This window comes from Lonchura striata, chromosome 1 (assembly GCF_046129695.1).
Source record: "Lonchura striata isolate bLonStr1 chromosome 1, bLonStr1.mat, whole genome shotgun sequence".
In the NCBI taxonomy this organism is placed as follows: Eukaryota; Metazoa; Chordata; class Aves; order Passeriformes; family Estrildidae; genus Lonchura; species Lonchura striata.
Window position 1 is genome coordinate 100747104 of NC_134603.1, and position 20880 is coordinate 100767983.

The following is a 20880-nucleotide window of genomic DNA, read 5'->3' on the forward strand; positions in this document are numbered from 1 at the left end:
AAGGCAAACATGGTATGACATAATAAAAAGAATGAAATGGTCAGGTAATAAAAACTAAATATGACTGAAATCTGTGCACCCTTGGAGTACAGGGTTTTCTCCATCCTGAAATTCCTGGTACTAGAAGGAACAATAAGGTGATCAGGAAGTCAGAAAACCACTATTTAGTCTTCTTCTACTCCATAGGCCTCCATCCATAAACCTTATCAAATCATGATGTAGCCATACACCAGACTCTTTCAGACCACAACAGCAGTTTTGATTTCTTCCTCCAGCTGTGGTACTAACCAGACAGACATCTGAGAATATGGCTATTCCTATTATTAAACAGAGTGTCTTGACAAAGGCCCATAAATTCCTTGTTGTCTTGTTCATCTTTCTTTTGTTGCTGATTAAACATAGAAAAGGCAGACATAAATGGGCTAACTTCAGGATCTCTCAGCTGGGTCAATATCCAAGAAGACAAGGTATTCTTCTGAAGTCTTTGTACTGATTACTGGATTTTCATCTTTCACTTTTTCCTTTCCTTACATTCAGAGTGAGTGACCCAGAAAAATCTTACAGTTTTGACGTCAGTCTTCTGCTCTGTCCATATTTTTTACCTATCTCTTTCTGATAATTTGGAGATTTCTTTTCAGAACTGCAGATAGTCTATTTTCCTCTAGATGGATTTTCCTGCAGATTTTGCCTATTAGTGTACTTTAGAAAAGTTTTCAGAACTTTCTATTTAGACCTCTTTTTATATATTTATCTTCACAGCCTATATATTCTATAATAATTCCTTATCTTTATTGCATCTTAAAACTTTTCTGCTTCTAAATTAGGGATATCCTTCTGGGTTTACATGTGATGCACAGGGCGCCCAGTGGGCCTGTCATCTCTACGTCTTGTTATATGCTTTTCTTTCTCTTTGGACAGCGGTTAGAGCTGCTTAAATTTTACCTTGGCTTCTTCTGTACTCCCTCATTAGTGCCATTCACCAGTTCCCAATGCCTAGTCATGTCCGCCATGGAATTCATCCTATGAGACTTCCTTCTGGTTTCCTACTTACAAAGATAATTTAAAATCTTTTTTTCATATAATGTTCTCTCAACAAATCTCTTTGAAACTTCTGACTTAGGACATTTCAAAAACCCAAATAATGATTTTTGAAAAATTTTTTTACAAAGTTTCATTTCACTTTGCACGTAAATCCTGCCATAAGGAGATGAAACAAAAAATGAAAAAAAAAAACAAAAACAAACAAACAAAAAAAAACCCCAAAAAAAACCCAAAGTAAAAACCCACCAAGCTAAAAAATTATTTTTCCTTACAAAGGACATCTTAAAAGAATTGAAATTATCTACTCCTGTGCTTGTTTGCAATTTATTATTTTCTAAGTTACAGGACGACCTTGTACTCAAAGTTGTTTCTGACACTGAGTTCTCTGAGCATGCAGCCCTTTTCAGTTCTTTTTTGCATTCTGCAGCTTGAAATAGATTATTTCAGAGGAAAACATGTGTCATTATTTCCGGGGAAAATAGGTGTCATTATTTCCTGTCTTTTCCACTAGAAAAAGCAGAAAATTTCTATTAATTTGGCTTGTTATTTGTCTGGATAATTTACTATGGAGTGTACTTGCTCTAGTTAAATATCACATAACTCAGCTGGGAGTAAAAAAAACAAAAGCTAAGTTTAGAATCCAGCGCTACAGTGAATATTTTGTGTATTCCTTTTCCTAGATAATTATTTCCAGTGATTTTTATCTAATATGTATGCATCATAAATGACTTGTGAGGTCAAAGTCATTAATACTTGTATTGTGTTTGAAGATGCTTGCAGAAAACAGCAGCAAGGGCCAAATATATTAATTACTGTTATAGTCCTAGACTCTAGGGAGAGTCAAACACTATAATTAAAGTTATGTTAAAATATGCCTTCTGAGAACTACAATAATCTGACAAAAGACTGTTTGTTTCTGGGCCAAGTTTACAACTGTTGAATTCTAGTTCATGGTATGTAAAATAGGCAATTATGCAAGCAGAAAATAACAGAATTCACTGGTGTGTTACTAATAACATAGATGGTGCCTTATTCATAGATTCATAGAATGGTTTGAGTTGGAAGGGACCTTAAAGATCTTCTAATTCCAGCCAACCTTCCATGGCAGGGATGTCACCTACTGATGTAGTTGCTCAGAACCAACCAGGTCTTGAGCATTGCCAAGGATGGGACAGCTAAAGCTTCTCTGGGAAGCCTGTTCCAGTGCCTCACCACCCTCACAGTAAAGAATTTCTTCTTTACATCTAATCTAAACCTGCTGTCTTTCAGTTTGAAGCGGTTGCCCCTGTCCTATTACTACATGCCCTTGCAAAATGTCTGTCTCCATCTCTCCTGTATGTAATCACTGTCTCCTTTATGCAATGCTATGAAGTTCAGATTAGGCTTTAAATTCTGAAGGTCAAAGACCAGTTTCATCAGAAGTAACCTATGACTATGTAGAAGACAGAGCAAGACTTAGACCAAGTGATGATCACTAAGTGACCCCTCTACTGTAGTGTTTAAGTCCTGGCACAACCGATCATCTTCAACGCCTTTTGATTTCTGGTCCAGGTTTCAAACCAGAGCAAATAATACATTTGTTTTATTGAGCACCAGTGGTCTTCAGTGTACTGAAGCAAAGCAAAACCAGCTGGTGCTTTGACAGCTGATGTGCAGGATGTAATTGATACACTGATAGCACTACTCCTGTTCACTTCTTGACGTGGCTTCTGTCAGGTTTTTAAAGGAATTGCTGATCCTCGTGTAGAAGCCTAGAGGGCACATCTCTTTTCCTCTCATAGCAATGGCTGAGATCAAAGGGGAATTCTGCACCCTGAATGGCACTTGGAAGTGTAGTAATGCCCTTGCGCTTTTCCTGCCAGGTGCCTGACCCATAAAAGTCGAAGAGGTTTGGTAAAAAGTAAAGGTCATCTTTACTGCTTTTGAGTAATTGAGTGCACATTGTCCTGATCATAACCTACAATTGCACTGTGTGATAGTGATGAAATTAAGGAACACAAGTCTCTTTCCACAGACTTTAAAAGGTATAGACGCAAATATATAGTTTTCAGAAGTTTCCAATAGTTTTTTATGTAGCCATGTTCATTCCAGCTGAAGAAAAGCATAGATGATATAATTTGCTGTTTCATGTTCATGTGCAATGAAAGAGTATTAATTAATATATTCATTATGACACCCAAATAAGACAGTAGTAACTGTTAGACACATATTATTATATTTAAAATGGAATTGTTTTAAACACATTTAAAATTGATTAAGCATGCCCATCAGCTTCCTTCCAAATTATTCTTCAAAATTTATTATCCTTCTATTTGGTCTGATACAATTGACCTATTAATAGATATGTCTAATTTCACAAATGAAGGGAATGTGAAAACTAGAAAAAATAAATTATTCAGTTACATGTATTTATGTATTAATACAATATTATTGTATTGTGTATTGTGTAAAAACACAAAGTATTGATTTTCATGGATTTACAATGTAGAAGTTTCTGATTAACACATCATGCTGTTGTGACAGATGTCTTGATTATGACTGTTCTCTGTTGTTATGGATATGAAATGGAGGAGTTGTAAACTTTACTTGCACAATTCCATGTTGTTCAGTTACTCAGTGGCTTGGAGTTTTTTGCCTTTTTTTTTTTAACTTGCAGCACTTCAGTTACTGAAGATGATTTGTCGTATCCTTCTTTTACACAACTGCTATTTCAGAGAAGGTGCTCTTTAGGAACAAGTATTAATTCTAGCACTGCAGTTTCTCTGTAGTAGTAGGATAGTCCAAAAGTGCATTTCAGAATCAAGACAACACTCTTCGGAACTTAAATATATTAAACAGAAAGGACTATTCACCTTTTAAGAGAATAGTTATATAGCCATATATCTACACATGGAGTTCAGTTTGGCTGAAGACATGAGACATTAGTGAATCATAGTGACAAAGCTTTTAGAACAGACCTATCATCCCCACATTCTTATTTTTTTAAGAAAAGTTCAGATTTATGGATTCAGCCATATTCTAGGTAGTTATCAAGGCAATCTTTAATACAATAAAAAGTTATTTGCTCTTAATTTCTTTATACTTGTGTAGAAATTTTTATCTTTAAAAGTTTTATTTTGTGTTTGGGTCTTTCCTCTGCTAAATGAATGATTCACACCATTTTAATAGGAATAATATAACCAGTAATATCCCCATTTTTATGACAAGCCAGTACTTTTAGGGACTCACTGAAACAAGTATTTAGATTCTCTAGCAGTTGAAAACAAAACATTTTGGAGACCTCATCTCTGTTTCAACAGTTAGGCACATTCTTATTCCCTTGATATTGGTGCTATGATTCTGTCAGGTTTTTAAAGGAATTGCTGACCCCAATTTATTTGTAAAAAGTGGATTTGTCATCATGTCATAAAATAACAAATAAATGGAGAAATAGCATTTACTTTTATATGTTTTTTATATATGTTAGAATAACTATGTAGTGTAGACAGACAGTGCAGACAATGTGAAGAAGTAAATAGTTGTGCCAAGGGTCTTGGATTTACAGGTGGGTTTTTTTTATATTTGGCAGTATTTGATGGGGAAAATAATTTTGAAATAATTGGGATAAAAGAAGAAACAAGTTTTAAAGTCTTCTGATCCTCAGATTAGCCCATGGCTAGCTAGTCATGCATATGATGATTGTTTTTCCTTTTTATTTTTTTCTAATTATTTCCTATATACTTAAAATAGCACCTGGACTTTATGCATGCACAGTAGGGGGGATCCTTGTTCTTTATACTTTATTTCTGTGATGGAACAGTTGAACAGGATGTAGAAAATATTTTGATTGTGGAAAAACTGTCAGTGGTAATGGCAAAGATTTGATGTTTTAAAGGAGTATATTTCTACTAAAATTTAGAGAAGGTCTTTATGTTTAGGAAATTTTCTGTAATCTAAATAATCAGCAGATTTCAAAGTACATATGACAGTCTTTCTTCTGCTAGTATCTATCTATAGTAACACTCAGAAAGCAGGAAGAACTGATGGCTTGTTTTTCACAAGATCCAATGACCTGTTTAACCATCTTTTTCTGTCATGTTCCTGCATGTGTAGTTTTATAACATCCTGATATCATTGAATGAAATAAAATAGAAAGAAAATAAACCACAAAACACCCCAAATCCATTCTAGGCAATGGAATGAAGGTATTTATTGCAATAAAAAAATGCCTTCTGCAAAGATGGTGTGAGTACATAAATTATTGTAGCTAGGTAAAGATAAGAATTCAGCTCAGACATAGCTATTGTTTATATTTTCTAATTAAATCTTAATCACACTTGTGGGATTAGAGAAGTTTATTTTCAATTTACGTAGAAGGAGACCTGGAATAAGGAAAAATGTACCTAATGTTGACTAGAAGATACAAAGATATTTGGAAAATCCAATCAGTATTAGCTGAAAATTTCTTTGGTGTCTGTTGGAATGGAAATTAATGCTCTGGCACCTCCATATAGAGTCATATGCAACTAAGTCTGCTTTGGATGTTTCAGGTACTTCTGTGGTCCAAGTTACAGCTACTGATGCCGATGACCCTTCATATGGAAACAGTGCCAGAATAATTTACAGCATACTTCAAGGGCAGCCATATTTCTCTGTGGAACCAGAAACAGGTAATGAAAATTTTCATTATTTTCATTTGCCATAAACTTTAAACTTTTACTTTAATTTAAAATACCTAAGATCACATTAAAAATGTAATTAAAAACTAACTGAAATGAAAGAGCATTTCTTGCTTTTTTTCATGATTTATAACTTATATAATACATACAAAAACTCAAGACATCTGAAATCATGAAGTATAAGTAATTTTACTGTGGTACTATTTATTGCTTAAGATTTAAATAACATTTCTGATAAAGGCAAGAATAAAGGGATTTTTCTTAGAAAATAATGGGTTTTTTCCCCTAATGATTCTGTTTAGATTAATAAAAGGTGTTCTTCCTCCTAAACCTTGTACACAAATATCTTGAAGCATTTTTAGGATGAAATTGGAAAAGGATCTGTGATGTAGAACAAGTGTTCAACCAAGACACAGCCTGTACCAAAGACTACTGTAATTATAAGACTACAATAAAACTTATGGACAGAAATTTGTACTTTGAAACATTAAATTAATATTTTAGAGATTTATTTCAAGACTAATATAAAAAAAGATGCAGCTGATTGCTGCACATAAGCAACAAATATATTATTAGTAGTTTTGTTTTCCAATTTATTTCTTTTAGGCATCATCAGAACTGCATTGCCGAACATGAACAGAGAAAACAGGGAGCAATACCAAGTAGTTATCCAGGCAAAGGACATGGGAGGCCAGATGGGTGGATTATCAGGGACCACCACCGTGAACATCACACTGACTGATGTCAATGACAATCCACCTCGCTTCCCCCAGAGTAAGCTGTATTTAATAGTTGACTTGTGCTGTAAAAGTTAAGCAATCACCATCTGGTTTAATTTAGAATAAATCTAGATTATGGGGCACACATAAACAAAAGGCTTATGTGCTGATTATTATTATTAAAGCAGTATATTAAATGTTAAAGCATTTTTTTTTTGTTTAGAAACAGCTACATGATCAAATATAACTGCAGTAAACCTGGAATTACTCCCAGAAATATGGGGAGCAATAGTCGGTGGACTCGTAAGAGCATTACAGCAATGCTTTTGCTTTCCTTACCTATTGCTTAATTCCTACATGCTCTCCCACTGGAGAATAAAACATGTTGTAATTCTAGATATGCAGAAATGTTTGAATTGTGGTATCTGCTTAAATATTTAATCATGAAGAATGTGGAAATTACTCAAAGGGAAACAGACAGATTTTTACTTTTTCAGTTATAGAGCTACAAAACAGCACAGAAAATTTCCCAAATTAAAGCAAATGACATTTAACTTTTTTATGGATTTTTTACAGCTTTAATGAAGGTTTTTATAATGATTTTTGCCTTTTAATAATACCACTGTCAAAAATTTGTATCCTCAAACCAAAATCTACCTGATATGGAAGTATTAAACTATGTAGCATCAAACTTGTAACAGTTAAGCATTTTAAATACATTTAAAGCTTTTTGCATAAATTGAAGTTGCAATATTTTCATGATGATTTAGATTGACTTAATACGTAAAGGATTTAGAGTATCCTCACCACACATTTTATACGCTCTATAATTCTACTCAATCCAGTAGTTTACTGATGGATTCAGTAACTTCTTGATCAAAATAACAGAATCAGCTTCAAATTATGCTCTTTATGGCAGAACTGGAGTACATAATTATGTTCAATTTAATATTGAAGTTAATATATATGTGTTCAGCTAAGATGTTTATCAGCATGTAATTTCATATACACATTTGAAATAAAAAAAAGTCATGCACCATTGAGTAAGTAGAATTTGTGTGTTTCTACAAAGGTTGTAAGGTTGTATTCTGAACAGAATTTATTGATAATTTATAATTTTTTTCATTTTTTCACAATTTTTATTTATTTTTTTATTGTTTCCGTTTGTATATAGATTATAGTATTTCCATTGTTGTGTAGGACAGGAATGTGGCATTACTCTGGACACACTGAAGAAGACTATTCAACGAAGTGTCATGTTCAAAACCTTACAGAAAAAAAAATAACACTTAAACTTAAGACAACATAGAAGCTTCAACAGTGCATATTTATACTTTTTCTCCTTTTCTTACTTTTTAAGCACTGTGTTAAATTAGAAGTTACACAGAATGATGGAATCAACTTTCTAGACCATTTTAACATGACTTATCTGGGATTCCAACATAATATTTGAGAGAGAGAAGGATTTGATGTAGCATCTCTGCATTTTTATTTAATGTCAGTTTAAATCAGTAGTGTCATTTGCTTTAAAGAAATTTAATTTTCCTCTCATGGGTTTTGTTGTTGTTTGATTTTTCCTCTCTACTTTCTGCCAATTTCTTTGTTAGATATAAATGGAGATGAAAACTAAAACATTATAAAGATAACATATTTTACTAGATATATGAAAGTAAAAATAGATATTGACTTCAAAAAATATATATTTAACCTCAAAACTGAAATAGACATTATAATGATTCATGATTTTAACAGAGTTCAATGAGACTTATGGAATTGAAACTGATTAAGTTAAATTAATCTTATTCTATTCCAATAATAAAAAAAACAGATAGATTAAGTTAATGAAACAATAATATGCATATCGGATTTATAAATTATCTAAGCATTAGATAAGTATTAGAATGCCTATTATGTTTCCACAGGACTCAGCATATTACAGCTATATGTTTCAATAAAATGTTTAATATCAGCTTAAATGTCTCCCACAAGAAATTCATATTAAAATTGTAGAAAATTTGACATGATGTATTATATCATACTTTCTAAAAAAAATATAGAACCCCTAATTCCTCTGTCTTTTATATTATGAAGCAAGGATTCTTCAGAATATTTTTGTCTTCTTAAAAATATACTAAAACCCACATAGATAACAGTGATGATGAGATTGAAAACTTTTTCAAGGTGATACAGAAAGGTCTTCAAAGACCTCAGACATTGGATCTTTGTTTCAACTGTAATATTTCCAAGTGTCCTCAGAAATAAGGAGATAGTGTTGACCAGTGATAAACAGAAAATGTGATTTATAGAATTAGAAGCCTGAGCCTGAATGAAACTCAGTGCACCTGAATTATGGCAGCCCATGTATCCTGTGAGACGATAGCTTTTAGTCCTTTATAATATTTACCCTTACATTATATGCCTATTCAAGAGTGAATGGGAAGAAGAGTAAATGGAAAAATGAGATTGGTTTTTCATTCTTTATGACTGACTGAAGTACTTGCAATCCCAAGTGTGTAGACTTTAATCCTCAAGCTGATTTCTGCACTCCTTAGTATATGGAAAAGTATTCCTTTCCTTCATCCTCCCATTCCTTTTCCTGACAGACAAATGAAAGGACATCATTCACTGGAGTAAATGCAAAAAGTAATCTACTTTCCTTGAGAAGAGAGAAATAAGATTGACAGTAGAGTTTTGCAAGGATGATTCTGCTTTGGTGTCCTTTGTATTCTGATACAGTGTCCAAAGCTGCACTGCATACCATATATAGTCAATGCATTAAATGTCTTCAGTGACAAAAGGAATAAAATTAATATTATGGTGGAGATTTCTAGAAATGGATAGGCTAGATTAAAAATTATCTTCTAGATTATAAATTTCTGGTTATTTTCCGTCTCTGTTTCCACTACCTTATTAGCAATTCATGATATGAGCTCTTACCAGTTTATAGACTAAATAATGACTTGGGCATTGCACTGGGAGACAAAGTAGTATCCACAAGGCACTGAAAAAAAAAAAAAAGAGTAGTTGACACCTCATAAAAATAATTATAACATATAAATATTAATTGGGGATAAAAAAAGCAGTCTTTCACCATTTTCATCCATAGTGCTGCTTAAGTACTAAATTGAGGATAATTTTTCTTTTGCCTTTTTTTACCATTAGGTGATTACAGAGAGAGTCTCTACTAGTGAAGTATTACAGGTTTAGATATTAGAGAAAGGTAACAAAAATATTAGAGAAAAAGCAGGATAAAATACTGGATTGAGCATCAAAATGTGACTGAGCAAAAAAAACCATATAAATAGATTGTGGTGTGTACATAGCCATAAAGAATTAATTCTGCTGCTATATGACTGTTTCATATTAAAATATGCTGAAGTAAAATTATATGAATAAATTAAATTTTAATATTTTAATATTTTTCATTCAATGTTTAATTGCAAACTAAATGTGAATGCATTTCTTTTTCAATTTTTGCATTTTTGTTTTTTTAGCTTTGTCAAATGGGAACATAATAACATAATAGAACAGAAAAAAAAAATCTGTGGAAGCAGAAACAATCTTTAATGACCCAATAAATAATAGGGTTTTTTTTGTAGTAAGTGTCACTCTGTAGCTGGCTTGTAATACATCAATAATCCTCAAATGACTCATGCTTTCCTGAGTTATGATAAAATCACGTTGCCAGTGACCTTCCCATATAGCCATGCCAATCTCTCCCCATGATTCTTCTTGATTGCACAAAACTAATATGCCATTAATGGACTTTTCTGTACTACTTATTTGGGCAATGTATTTATGTGTTGCTTTTTGTGTAGCCTGTTCAGCTTTTTACTGTTGTGGTTGCTGTCCTTTGCCATTTCCATTTTTTTGTTATTTCAAGTATACCTCTAACTCCTTTAACTTAGGTAGTCTCTAAGTAGAACAGAAAATCTTGGAAAACTTAATAAAGGCCATAGAAGAAGAAGTTTTCCAAGAGAGATTTGTTGAATTCACTTTCATCTTTGGAATGACAACTGTAGATGCATTAATTTAAAAATATTTTTTCTGAGAATTCTTCATAGCATTATGTCCCCCACATGTTTTTCTAGCATATGTTCCAACAGATGGGATCAAATATCTCAACACTTATTTACAGTTTTCACACTAAGGCTAGGACATAGAATGCTAAAATATATGGTAAGATACTTATTTCAATTTACTGCAGCATGTCTGAATTATGACAGTTTTATTCCTATATATTTTATTAGCTGTATGACACTACCATAAAGGGATATAACTGAGATAAGAAAAGTAGCACAAACCAAGAATTGCAATATTCATAAGCCTATTTAAGTATGAATTAACTGCTTTAACAAGTATAGGTATAATTTCTGCTCGTAGATTTTTAAAACACCTCCCCATGCATTAATGTGTTATTCAGATTTATTTAATATGATATCTTACTATCTTAATTACTATCTATCTTAATTTTTAAACACAAAATTTCAGCCTTTTACATAGATCTGGTCAGCAAAATCAAGGAGTCCTATTCTTGTTATAACCTCCATGATAAAATACATGTAAAATATATCTCAAAGATTGCCCTTAGATATTAAGGGGTAAAAAAGAAGAGTAAAGCCTAGAAAGAACACAAAGCAGTCTTTCCAGATGATATTTCAGGAATGAAAGAAAAACTAGGACAAGAAATTTACAAGGAAAATAAAGGCAAGAAGACTGCAGATATAATTGAATCTTCTCTGAGACAGAATAAAGGTCTTTCTCAACCTTACTTTCCTATGAATGTTTTTTCTACAGTTTTGTTTTCAGTCTTCTATATAAAACTTTCCTCTGGATAGTTCTCTGCCTCCTATTTTGTCTACTGTCTCGGTGTTACATGGCAAATTCTCTAGAATAAAAAAATACACAAAATTATGTTATCATCTATTGTGTCACATCAGCTTTGTGTTACTTCATGCATGTGTACCAGCTTGTGGGGGTCCTGAATCACTCTTTGTCTTTTTGACAGGTACCATCCATCTCCGCATTCCTGAGTCCTCCCCAGTTGGGACAGCCATTGGCAGCGTTAAAGCCACAGATGCGGACACTGGAAAAAATGCAGAAGTAGAGTACAGGATTATAGATGGTGATGGGACCGATATGTTTGACATTGTGACACAGAAGGACACACAGGAAGGCATCATCACTGTGCGAAAGGTGTCTATTAATGGCATTCACTAAATGATTTTAATGTCAATGTTATGTCACAAGAGTTCATTGCTTGTATCATGTGATACCACATGCTAATTGCTTAACATTTGCAAGCATCCCCCATCAGTGGCTGAAAGGTACTATTTCCTTTTAAGATGAACTGGAAATAAAAGGTGGTGACCATATCTAAGATGCAGCATAGGTTTAAAACATTGTTGTAAGCAAAGTATGAAAAAGTGGGCCAGACCCAAAGTGTTAGCACAAATTATCTCTGTGATTTCAAATGCAAACTTCTTAGGTATTTCTATAACTTGTTTTCTGCAAGCAGCTTACTAATGAGACACAGATTTTCCTTCTCTGTGAGATTCTCATCTACTTGGGTGAGATGAGATCTGTATGCCAGAACACAGACATAAGTTGCAAATGAGAGAGCTGCCACATGAACAATGTGTATGTAATGAAGGTGTTCCTGGTCCAGGGCTACCTTTAGTTCTTCAGTTCTTTACCCTCTGTCTTGCATTGTCAGAGCATTTTCAAATGCTTGTCTTCTAAGTCTAAGATCTCACAAGTAGACATGTCATTCTCCTACTCCTCAAAAATTTCCCTTCCAGAAGTCCCTTGGTCCTTGTCTTTGGGACTTTGAGATGAACTTCAAAGAGTTCAGACAACATTTTTAAGATAAAGCACTGTTTATATTAGCTTTCCAAACAAATGTTCTTAAGCACAGAATAATGAAATAAACAGTGATATAAAAGATACCTTCACATCTCTTGATAATGGCAACCAAGGAAGAGAGAAGTTCTGCAAAGAGCATTCCTTTTTAATTTCTGTCTTCTATTGTGTTCATAGTCAGTGTAGTTGTTTATCTGGGAAAAAAAAAAGTTTGAGGTCTTATACTTTTTCTTTTCCTAGTTTGTGAAGGCTTCTCTTGAGATGCTCTTTTCTTGCTTGCTTCAGATTTTCACACAATTATATTAAATTAATGGTGTCTTGAAAAAAAAGTCTAGTAGCTGAATCAAGCACAAGAACTTTCCTAAATTATAATACAGCGGTTCCAAAAATGTCAATAAATACTAATGAACAAGATCTTCTGATTTTGTCATTAACAGTCTGACAGAATTTGCATTTTTCATGGTGCTCTCTCAGTCATGAATGAGTAGTTTATTCAATACCACAGACAACAGCACTAACAAGCAAGGAAGGAGATGAGAATGCTGAGTTCATTGATTCATTAAAATAGTCTCTTTTTTTTGTTGTTATTTATCCACTTTGATTGTAATTTTTGTTTTCAGTAGTGAATAACTACAAATAGCTTGTGTTCCTTTACAAAGCCTGCAAGTTATTAAGTCTGAATTTATTATATGCTGTAAAAGAAATTTTTCTATACAAATTTTTCTATACAATTTCTCACAGACAAAATAATTTATTTCCCACAATTTCATATATTTGGGCAAGACTTTTGTTCATTACTATGTATGTGCTGGAATGCCTGTATAATCCACAGGTTTCATATCCATGTTTTGCACTGTAGGTGGACAAGATGTCCAAAATGGATGTGAATGTTGTAGTAGCAAGTTTACATATTCATGGTGCACATTCTGCCAGATTAAACCAATTAGAATAAATCAGGAGTAGCATGTCTTTGCTTTTAGGATTGAAGCCAGTGTCCCTTAACAGCTGAATGATACACTTTAAACACACAATAGCCTCAGATCTAGGTTAAATAGTTGCTTTTCTCATTTGTATTCATAGATACTCTCCCATCTCCTCTGACTACTTTTTTAAAACAAGTGTAGGGCAGTGGGGAAACTCATTCTTTCACTGGACTGCATCTTTCTGCTTTTGAATGGTGTATTTAAATATGTAACCTGACACTTTGGCATCTTTAGTGAACATTAATTAGTATTTAAAAGCATCTAGGCAGAAAAAAATATGCTATCAACCACCCATTTTGATGAATGAAAACCACCAGTTTTATATCTCTGAAAATCTGTGGGAGTTAATAAAATCTTCTTTGTGTCAGAAAGGTAGATTTTCAGCTTGCTCATTTCCTTAGAATCATTAATTAGGTAACACTTTTCATTTATGACAGCTAGAAAAATTTGAAGGAATAGAATTATTTTCTATCCAAAATGATTTCTAATTATAACTGTGAACTGCTCCTCCTCCCATTTTAAAAAGGAACAGCTGACAAAAATGTCAAATACATTTTCAAAAAAAAAAAACCCTCTGATGTCGGATTCATTAAATTAAATGAAAAGGAACAAGATTAAACCCCGCTGTTTCTCTAAATATAGAGAGCTTTGACACACACACACCTTCCTCAAAGACACCTAAAACATTCCTCTTATTTAAGGCCCACTATATAGGCTTGACAATAAGAATACTCTGGTCATTTTGATTATCCATTTTTATTATCCATATTTACAGAATTTCCTATGAAACATTAGTGTTATTGTTCTGGAATGTTTGTATTTCCAGTCAGTATTTCAAGCATTTTAAATGGTTATATGTTTGTTTCAAATCCATATTCTTGTGAATCAGCTGCAAAATTCCCTGAATAATTGATAAATTTGCAGTGAAAATCTTTTTGTCATTCATGCTGAGATAATTTAACTAATATACAGGAAAAGATACTTCTTCTAGAAACAATATAATTTCTTATTAGACAAAGTGAATCCTGTGGGGGGAAAATGTTAACTGCATTGGTGTTCTCACAATGCAGGGGCAGGATCTGGTAAGGCTTGAGCCCTCTTCAGTTTCCATTATGTACATACGTCAACATCTGCCAATATGTAAATCTAATTTAATAAAATTTATCACAATTTTCATTTTTAGCCACTGGACTACGAGACAAGACGACTTTATACTTTGAAAGTAGAAGCTGAAAATACCCATGTGGATCCCCGTTTCTATTACCTTGGGCCTTTCAAAGACACAATTATTGTGAAAATCTCTGTAGAAGATGTAGATGAACCTCCTGTTTTCAGCAGGTCTTCTTATCTATTTGAGGTGCATGAAGATATTGAGTTGGGGACAATAATAGGAACAGTAATGGCACGAGATCCTGATTCTGCTTCAAGTCCAATAAGGTAATACTTCAGTGTCTGTAAACACATCATTTGCTAAAGAAATTAATATAAATAGTAATAGAACATTAATTTCACATAGACATTTTTTGTGTTATTTATTAGTGTCCCAGAGATAGACAGAATGGAGAATGGTGCAATCTATAAACCTATAAACATGTCAGGCAATAGCAATTTACTTGCACCCAAGAGACACACAAAATATTTTCCAGTGCCACAATTCATAAAAAACTTGATTTCAAGTAGGCCCATCAGGATTGCTTTTTGCTCCTCACTGTGAAAAGCTTTTAGAATGCTGATGAAACGAGTTCTAGCCTTCAATAAAACTAATATCATGTATGAAGTAAAATGAAATGCTTATCATATTAAGCCAAATAGTCTTAAATATAATTTCTCTAGAAAATAGCAGGGTTTTATTTTATTCTAGTTAAGAGTTGTTAAGGTAAGCTAGTAGTAAAAAAAACAAAAACATTTAAGTAAGTCTTCATTGCACTATCAGAAGTTTTCATTGGCTGTTCTAATTTCCTTGTTTTTGTTGTTTTTATATTAATTTTGGTGTTGACTTATTGGAGTTTTATTTGTTTGTCTTTCATATTTAGTGCAATTGCATATAGTAGAGAGAGCAAACAACACCCACCAAGACCATATAAATGCTATTTTCATATAACAGCATTTTTTTCATTTGGCCTAATTTAGTTAAGTGCTGTAAATGAAACCAGATGCCCTTGATAAACAGTTTAGATCACTCATACATTTTCATAGAAACATAAGCATTTGTTTCTATTCTACTGTACAAGTGTACAGTTAAAATGTTAAAATTAAAAAGAAGGAGGAAAAATAAATTTTCTTATACTAGTTTGACACCACCATATCATGTTGGTGGACATCATGCCTGCCAGAAGTATAGCAACTATAGAAATATAGAACGTTCTCTAACATCTATTGATGTAAGTTCTGCATGTGGACTTATTTTTATACAAGTTTTTTAACTTGATCTCTAGTGAATAATACATCCTAAATAGCAGAAGCTGAGCTTATAGCAATACTTTTGAACAGCTTGTAAATTAGTTGTCAGTCTCATTGGAAGAAACAGTATAACAAAGACCATTTTCCTTTCAGGATTAAATTAATTCTTTAACTATACATTGAAATTCTGATTGTTTAAAAAAAAATTCCTATATTCTTGTAAAAGCTCCAATTATCAAATATTATGATTGTATCACATTCTTAAAATCCAGATTTTAATTCCTTGTTCTATGGAGCTAACCTTCAGAAGTATTTATAGAAAATAAATATATGACTTTCCAAAACTATGTAAATGCTTCTTTTCAAAAGTTTGTAATGTAGAACATAAAACCTATACTGACTTTTGAAATATATGTTTTCATTGACTTTCTGTAATTTTGATGATACTTTCTATTTCATTTTCATATTTAGATTTTCTCTGGATCGTCACACTGACCTTGACAGGATATTTAACATTCATTCTGGAAATGGGTCCATCTATACTTCTAAGCCACTTGACCGTGAGATATCCCAATGGCACAATCTTAGTGTTATAGCAGCTGAGATTAGTAAGCTAATTTGATTTTCTTTTTCCTTTCAGTCTTCCTTAGCCTGTAAATTTACAGCTGCTACTTTGTGAAGAAAACAGCCCTCCTTTATTTTCCCCCTGTCCCTTTATACTAGATGTTCTGGAAAAGTGAACTGTAGGGTAGCTAACAGCAGCTGTCTCCTCATTGCTCTTTTCCTCACCTACCTCTATCACTGACCTTTAATGTCCAAGTTACTTCTGAGATGTTAGCCAATTGAATTATGAGACTGGAGTAATTATTTTTATTCCCTTTATTGGAGGACAATAATGTGATTTTGTCTTAAAATAACTGATTTTAGCATAATAATCTATGGTTTTGTTTCTATTATTTTCTTCATTTACTTAGAAATACTTTCATTATCTCTTCCTATGGTATCTACACCTACAGCTCTTAGAATCAGTATATGTTACAAGTTCCATTCAGTTTCATCCTGAAGCAGTAGAATTACTTAGAGCACTTAAAACATCTCTCTAAATATTTTCATGTTAAGAGTATGAAGAGAAGAGTAGATATTCTCCTAAACCTACTACATTATTGAGAATAGCTTTAATCAATGCACAGAAAATTTTTGGAGGGACAAAGGTCTGACCTTTGAAGTCAGCAACTAAGAATCACTTCCTCTCAAAGTCACTAATTTCTTTAAGGTTAATTGTGTATCAGCTAAAAAAAAAATTAAAAAATACTGGTCAGCAGCGAAACATGGCTGGCAAGAGTTACACTGCAGAGGACTAAATGGAACATTGCATCCTGCCAGTTAAACATTCTGCATTTAAAAAACAAACAAACAAACAAACAAAACAACAACATTCAGAGTGCTGTCCAATGCTGTATAAATTATTTTCAGATTTATATAATGATGAAACTTAGCACCCTTGTATGCCTAGATCTTAGTGCTAAACTGATCTCCTTGACAGGAAACAGAGCAAATTTATATTGTGGACATACCTGGTATAGCTAGCATTCACCATGGAGACATGCTAATTTTGAAGAAAGAAGTGAAGAGGGAGGTTTAGATTTTTAAATATTTTAAAATGCTACCTGTGAAGCATGACAGAATTAAAGCAGTGTTAGAATTCATTTGGAAAGTTAGTACAAACATGCAGAAGGTGATTAAAAACTGCATCCTAAACTTGGAAATTGAAATAATTCAGGATGTCAAAAAAGATCCTCTTCATGCTCTTTAGCAAAGGTGTTACTGATAACAAGCCAGTGTAATTCCAGCTGCTCCTAAATGTCTTTTGTTTCATTTAAAGCAGAAGAAAAGGGAGGAGGAAATCAGTAATTTGGAACAATCTGTTACTGTTGTAACTTAACCAGTTCCATTAATATAAAAGATTCATATGGTGCTTAACTACTGCACAGCAGAATTCCAAGAAACAGTTGCACTTTTTACACCCAGGCATTATTTATTATTTTTGGTATGGCAACAAGATCAGCAAGTGAGAGCAGGGACGGACACTTGTATTCCTTAATTAACCTATGTTAACAGAAGAGCACTCTAAATAATAGTAGAATTTGGCATTTAGCAAGGGGGAGGTTATTCTCATTTCTGAACCTAAAGTCTGAAAATTTACATTTATATTTTTAAAGGTAATTTAAACAAAAAATAATCTTATTCTAATAAATTCTTTACCAAATTTTTGGAGGAGTACTTTCATTTGTTTTGTTGGAATTTCTTTGAGTGTCAAGACAGGAAAGTCAGACTTGAAATTTTTTCAAGATATGTATGCATGTGATTAACTAAATTAACTCACCCCAGCCAAAACCAACACAATGCACAAATGATGTCTTTTATGTCTTTTTGCTGTAAAACATACTAGATCACAAAGTATTTCAAAGTTAATGGTCAAAACCTTGAGTCCACCAAGTGATCAAATTTGTTATTGTAGGAGTGGGCATACTTTTCATACACAATATTTGAATATATTAACATTTGCAGCCCTGTACCTTCGTGAAAAACTTAATTTCTTACTAGATCACAATACTTTTTTTTTTTTTTTACTCTATACAAATAGTTTTCATTATTTTTCAGAAGGCTTGATTCTGACTTGTTACTGGTTTGTACACTAAATATTAACCAGATTCAAACTTCATCTTGCATGTGTATTGCTCATGAAATTTGAAAGAAAACAGAAAATTCTTAATAAGAAAATAATTTCATGTTTCTTCTCTATTCTGCTGTCAGACAACCCCAAAGATACTACTCGTGTTCCTGTCTATGTAAGAATTTTGGATGTTAATGACAATGCCCCACAGTTTGCTGTATTCTACGACACTTTTGTCTGTGAAAACGCAAGAGCTGGACAGGTATGCCTTTCATAAACCCTTCCCACTATCCAGTTTTGCTACAGCACTCAATTGTAGATCATTCTTGCCTATTGCTTAGGAAAAAATCGTATCCAAATTAGCTTTTGAAATGTTAAAAATGAAAGTAAATATGCTCTGTAAATGCATCAGTGTTTCGGTCACCACTTTTCCTTACCTAACCTTGTACTGCTGTTAAATCCTGGTGAGATATGTCCATGACATGGTCATGATTCATTTTGCCCTTAATTTCACAAAGTAGATCATTATATGTAACTAGAAAGTTTGATCTATATTTTCAATAATTCTCCAATAGCAAAATTCAGATATATTTCAATCCATGCTGATGGTAATTGCAAACAAAAAAAAAATCTGTTGCACTTTTTTTTTTTCCCAAATGTCGTCTTTCATTTTCACACCAAAAATTTCTAAAAAAGAAAACATACATTTTTTTAAATGGTAACATAATACTTTCTTTTGCTTCTTAGAGGCAATGTGTACTTCAATTTAAGTGAAATGATTGTACTGCTTAATACCTAATGCCCAATAGGCAGTTATGTATTAGAACTGTTTAATTTTTTTTTTCTATTACATGTCCCAGAGCATAATCCGGCAATAATAAAGCCTTTAAAATGGTAGCAGTAGTATCTGAATGAAACCTTTTCACCACATTTGAATATAATGTGGAAAAGCTGCCAGCTTAACTGTTAGAGTCCCACAGGTATAACATTCAGGCTGTATTGCAAATTTCACATTCAGGTTGCCATCCTTCATTCCAAAGTGTTTGGATATATACTTTGTTATAAGTTTGAACTTAGAACAAAGAATTTGAGGCCCAAATTTATAATGCATAAAATATCTAAAGGTACTGAGCAAGTGCATTTTTCTGCTGTGATAGTTGCAAGAAAATTCAAGGTATGAGATAAAGGGAAATCACCAGCTAAAAATGTAGAATTTTGGACAGTTGAAGTGTCAACTAAAAATGCTAAAATAATATTTTAATAATTTTCGATATGGCATAGGGATTAAGACTTGTAAAAGAAGAACACTGAATTTTCCTCTTCCAGCTTCACAAAAAAAAACCCCATCCTGTGTTTTAAAAAATAGAAATGCATGTGTCTACAAATTTTACTCATCTCAGGTTTCACAAATTTTTCTGTGCAGGTTACTAGTTCTAGAGCACACAGGAAATGTTAAGAGAGCAGTTAAATTTCCATGTAAATGTATGTTAAAGAACAGTGTATTCTGAGCTATCTAGACTATTAAAGCCAGTATAATTTAAAAGAAAATATAAACGTATTTCTACATTGCAATTTTTTATTTGTTATAATCAGAATAGGCCGTCAGTTAAAAAGTTGAGTAAAATAACGCTAATCACTTATAACTAATAAATGAGATGCTAAAAAGTTTACACATCCACAAATTCTTATTTAAATTGTTATAGGGCTCAATAGTGCCTTTATCACAAAAAACCTGCCAAGGTTATTGAGAGGGCCATAAATATTAACATTTCTTAAGAAATCTGAGTTGCAAATGATTGCTTAAAGAAAACAATTTGTGGGAAGAGAAAAAAATGTAATGCAGGATAACATGAATAATCTATTTGAATATAATTATATTCTTCTTGTTTACTGGCAGCTCATAAATAAGACTTTTTATTTTTCAAATTCAATCTGTCCTGAGGGAATGTAATCAATCCAAACTGAACATGGTCCTCTGAGCTTGATTCCTCACACATTTCTGCTATTTTTCTTCCCTTTCAGGTTTTCATAATTACATTTGATCCATGAAATTTATATCTGTTAGGTCACTGAAACTAGTGATGCTTCATCAGTCACAGATTCTGTGGTATTCATTTCAGGATTTCCCATCTACTCAACACAGGCATTATAACAAATACTATATTTTTCCATTTACTTAATTTGTACAGAAGCCTAAATTTTATACATACATCTATATAGACACACACATACTATATATGATACCTAGGGAGGTGCACATCAATCCGTGTATACAAACATACACATATATGCAAATATATAACAAGAGAGAAATGTGACTTTTGTAGTCTACATGACTCAAAGGGCCTGTGATTGTTTTCCTGCTTGCTATTACTGCTGATGTCAGATCATACCGTGAACTTACAAACTATGCAAATATCCTATCTCAAAAAGCTCAAGCTATACACAAGCAGCACCTCTGGCAGAATGCTATTTTGGTAGCTGCTGTTCTTTTGACCCGCCCCCCAAAAATGAGGACAGTCTTAGTATGATGGCATAAAGAG

The 20880-nt window shown here is 32.7% G+C and overlaps 1 protein-coding gene across 3 annotated transcripts in view; it reads left to right on the top strand.

Moving 5' to 3' along the window:
- The window catches only part of CDH10 (cadherin 10), a 92454-nt gene that overhangs the window by 63754 nt on the left and 7820 nt on the right, over positions 1-20880 (top strand). For all 3 annotated transcript variants that reach the window (XM_077786143.1, XM_021546401.2, XM_077786142.1), the window contains exons 4-9: positions 5571-5690; positions 6306-6473; positions 11427-11614; positions 14447-14700; positions 16135-16271; positions 18478-18599. In XM_077786143.1, the coding sequence (XP_077642269.1) occupies positions 5571-5690; positions 6306-6473; positions 11427-11614; positions 14447-14700; positions 16135-16271; positions 18478-18599 (989 nt within the window). The remainder of the gene's footprint in view (positions 1-5570; positions 5691-6305; positions 6474-11426; positions 11615-14446; positions 14701-16134; positions 16272-18477; positions 18600-20880) is intronic.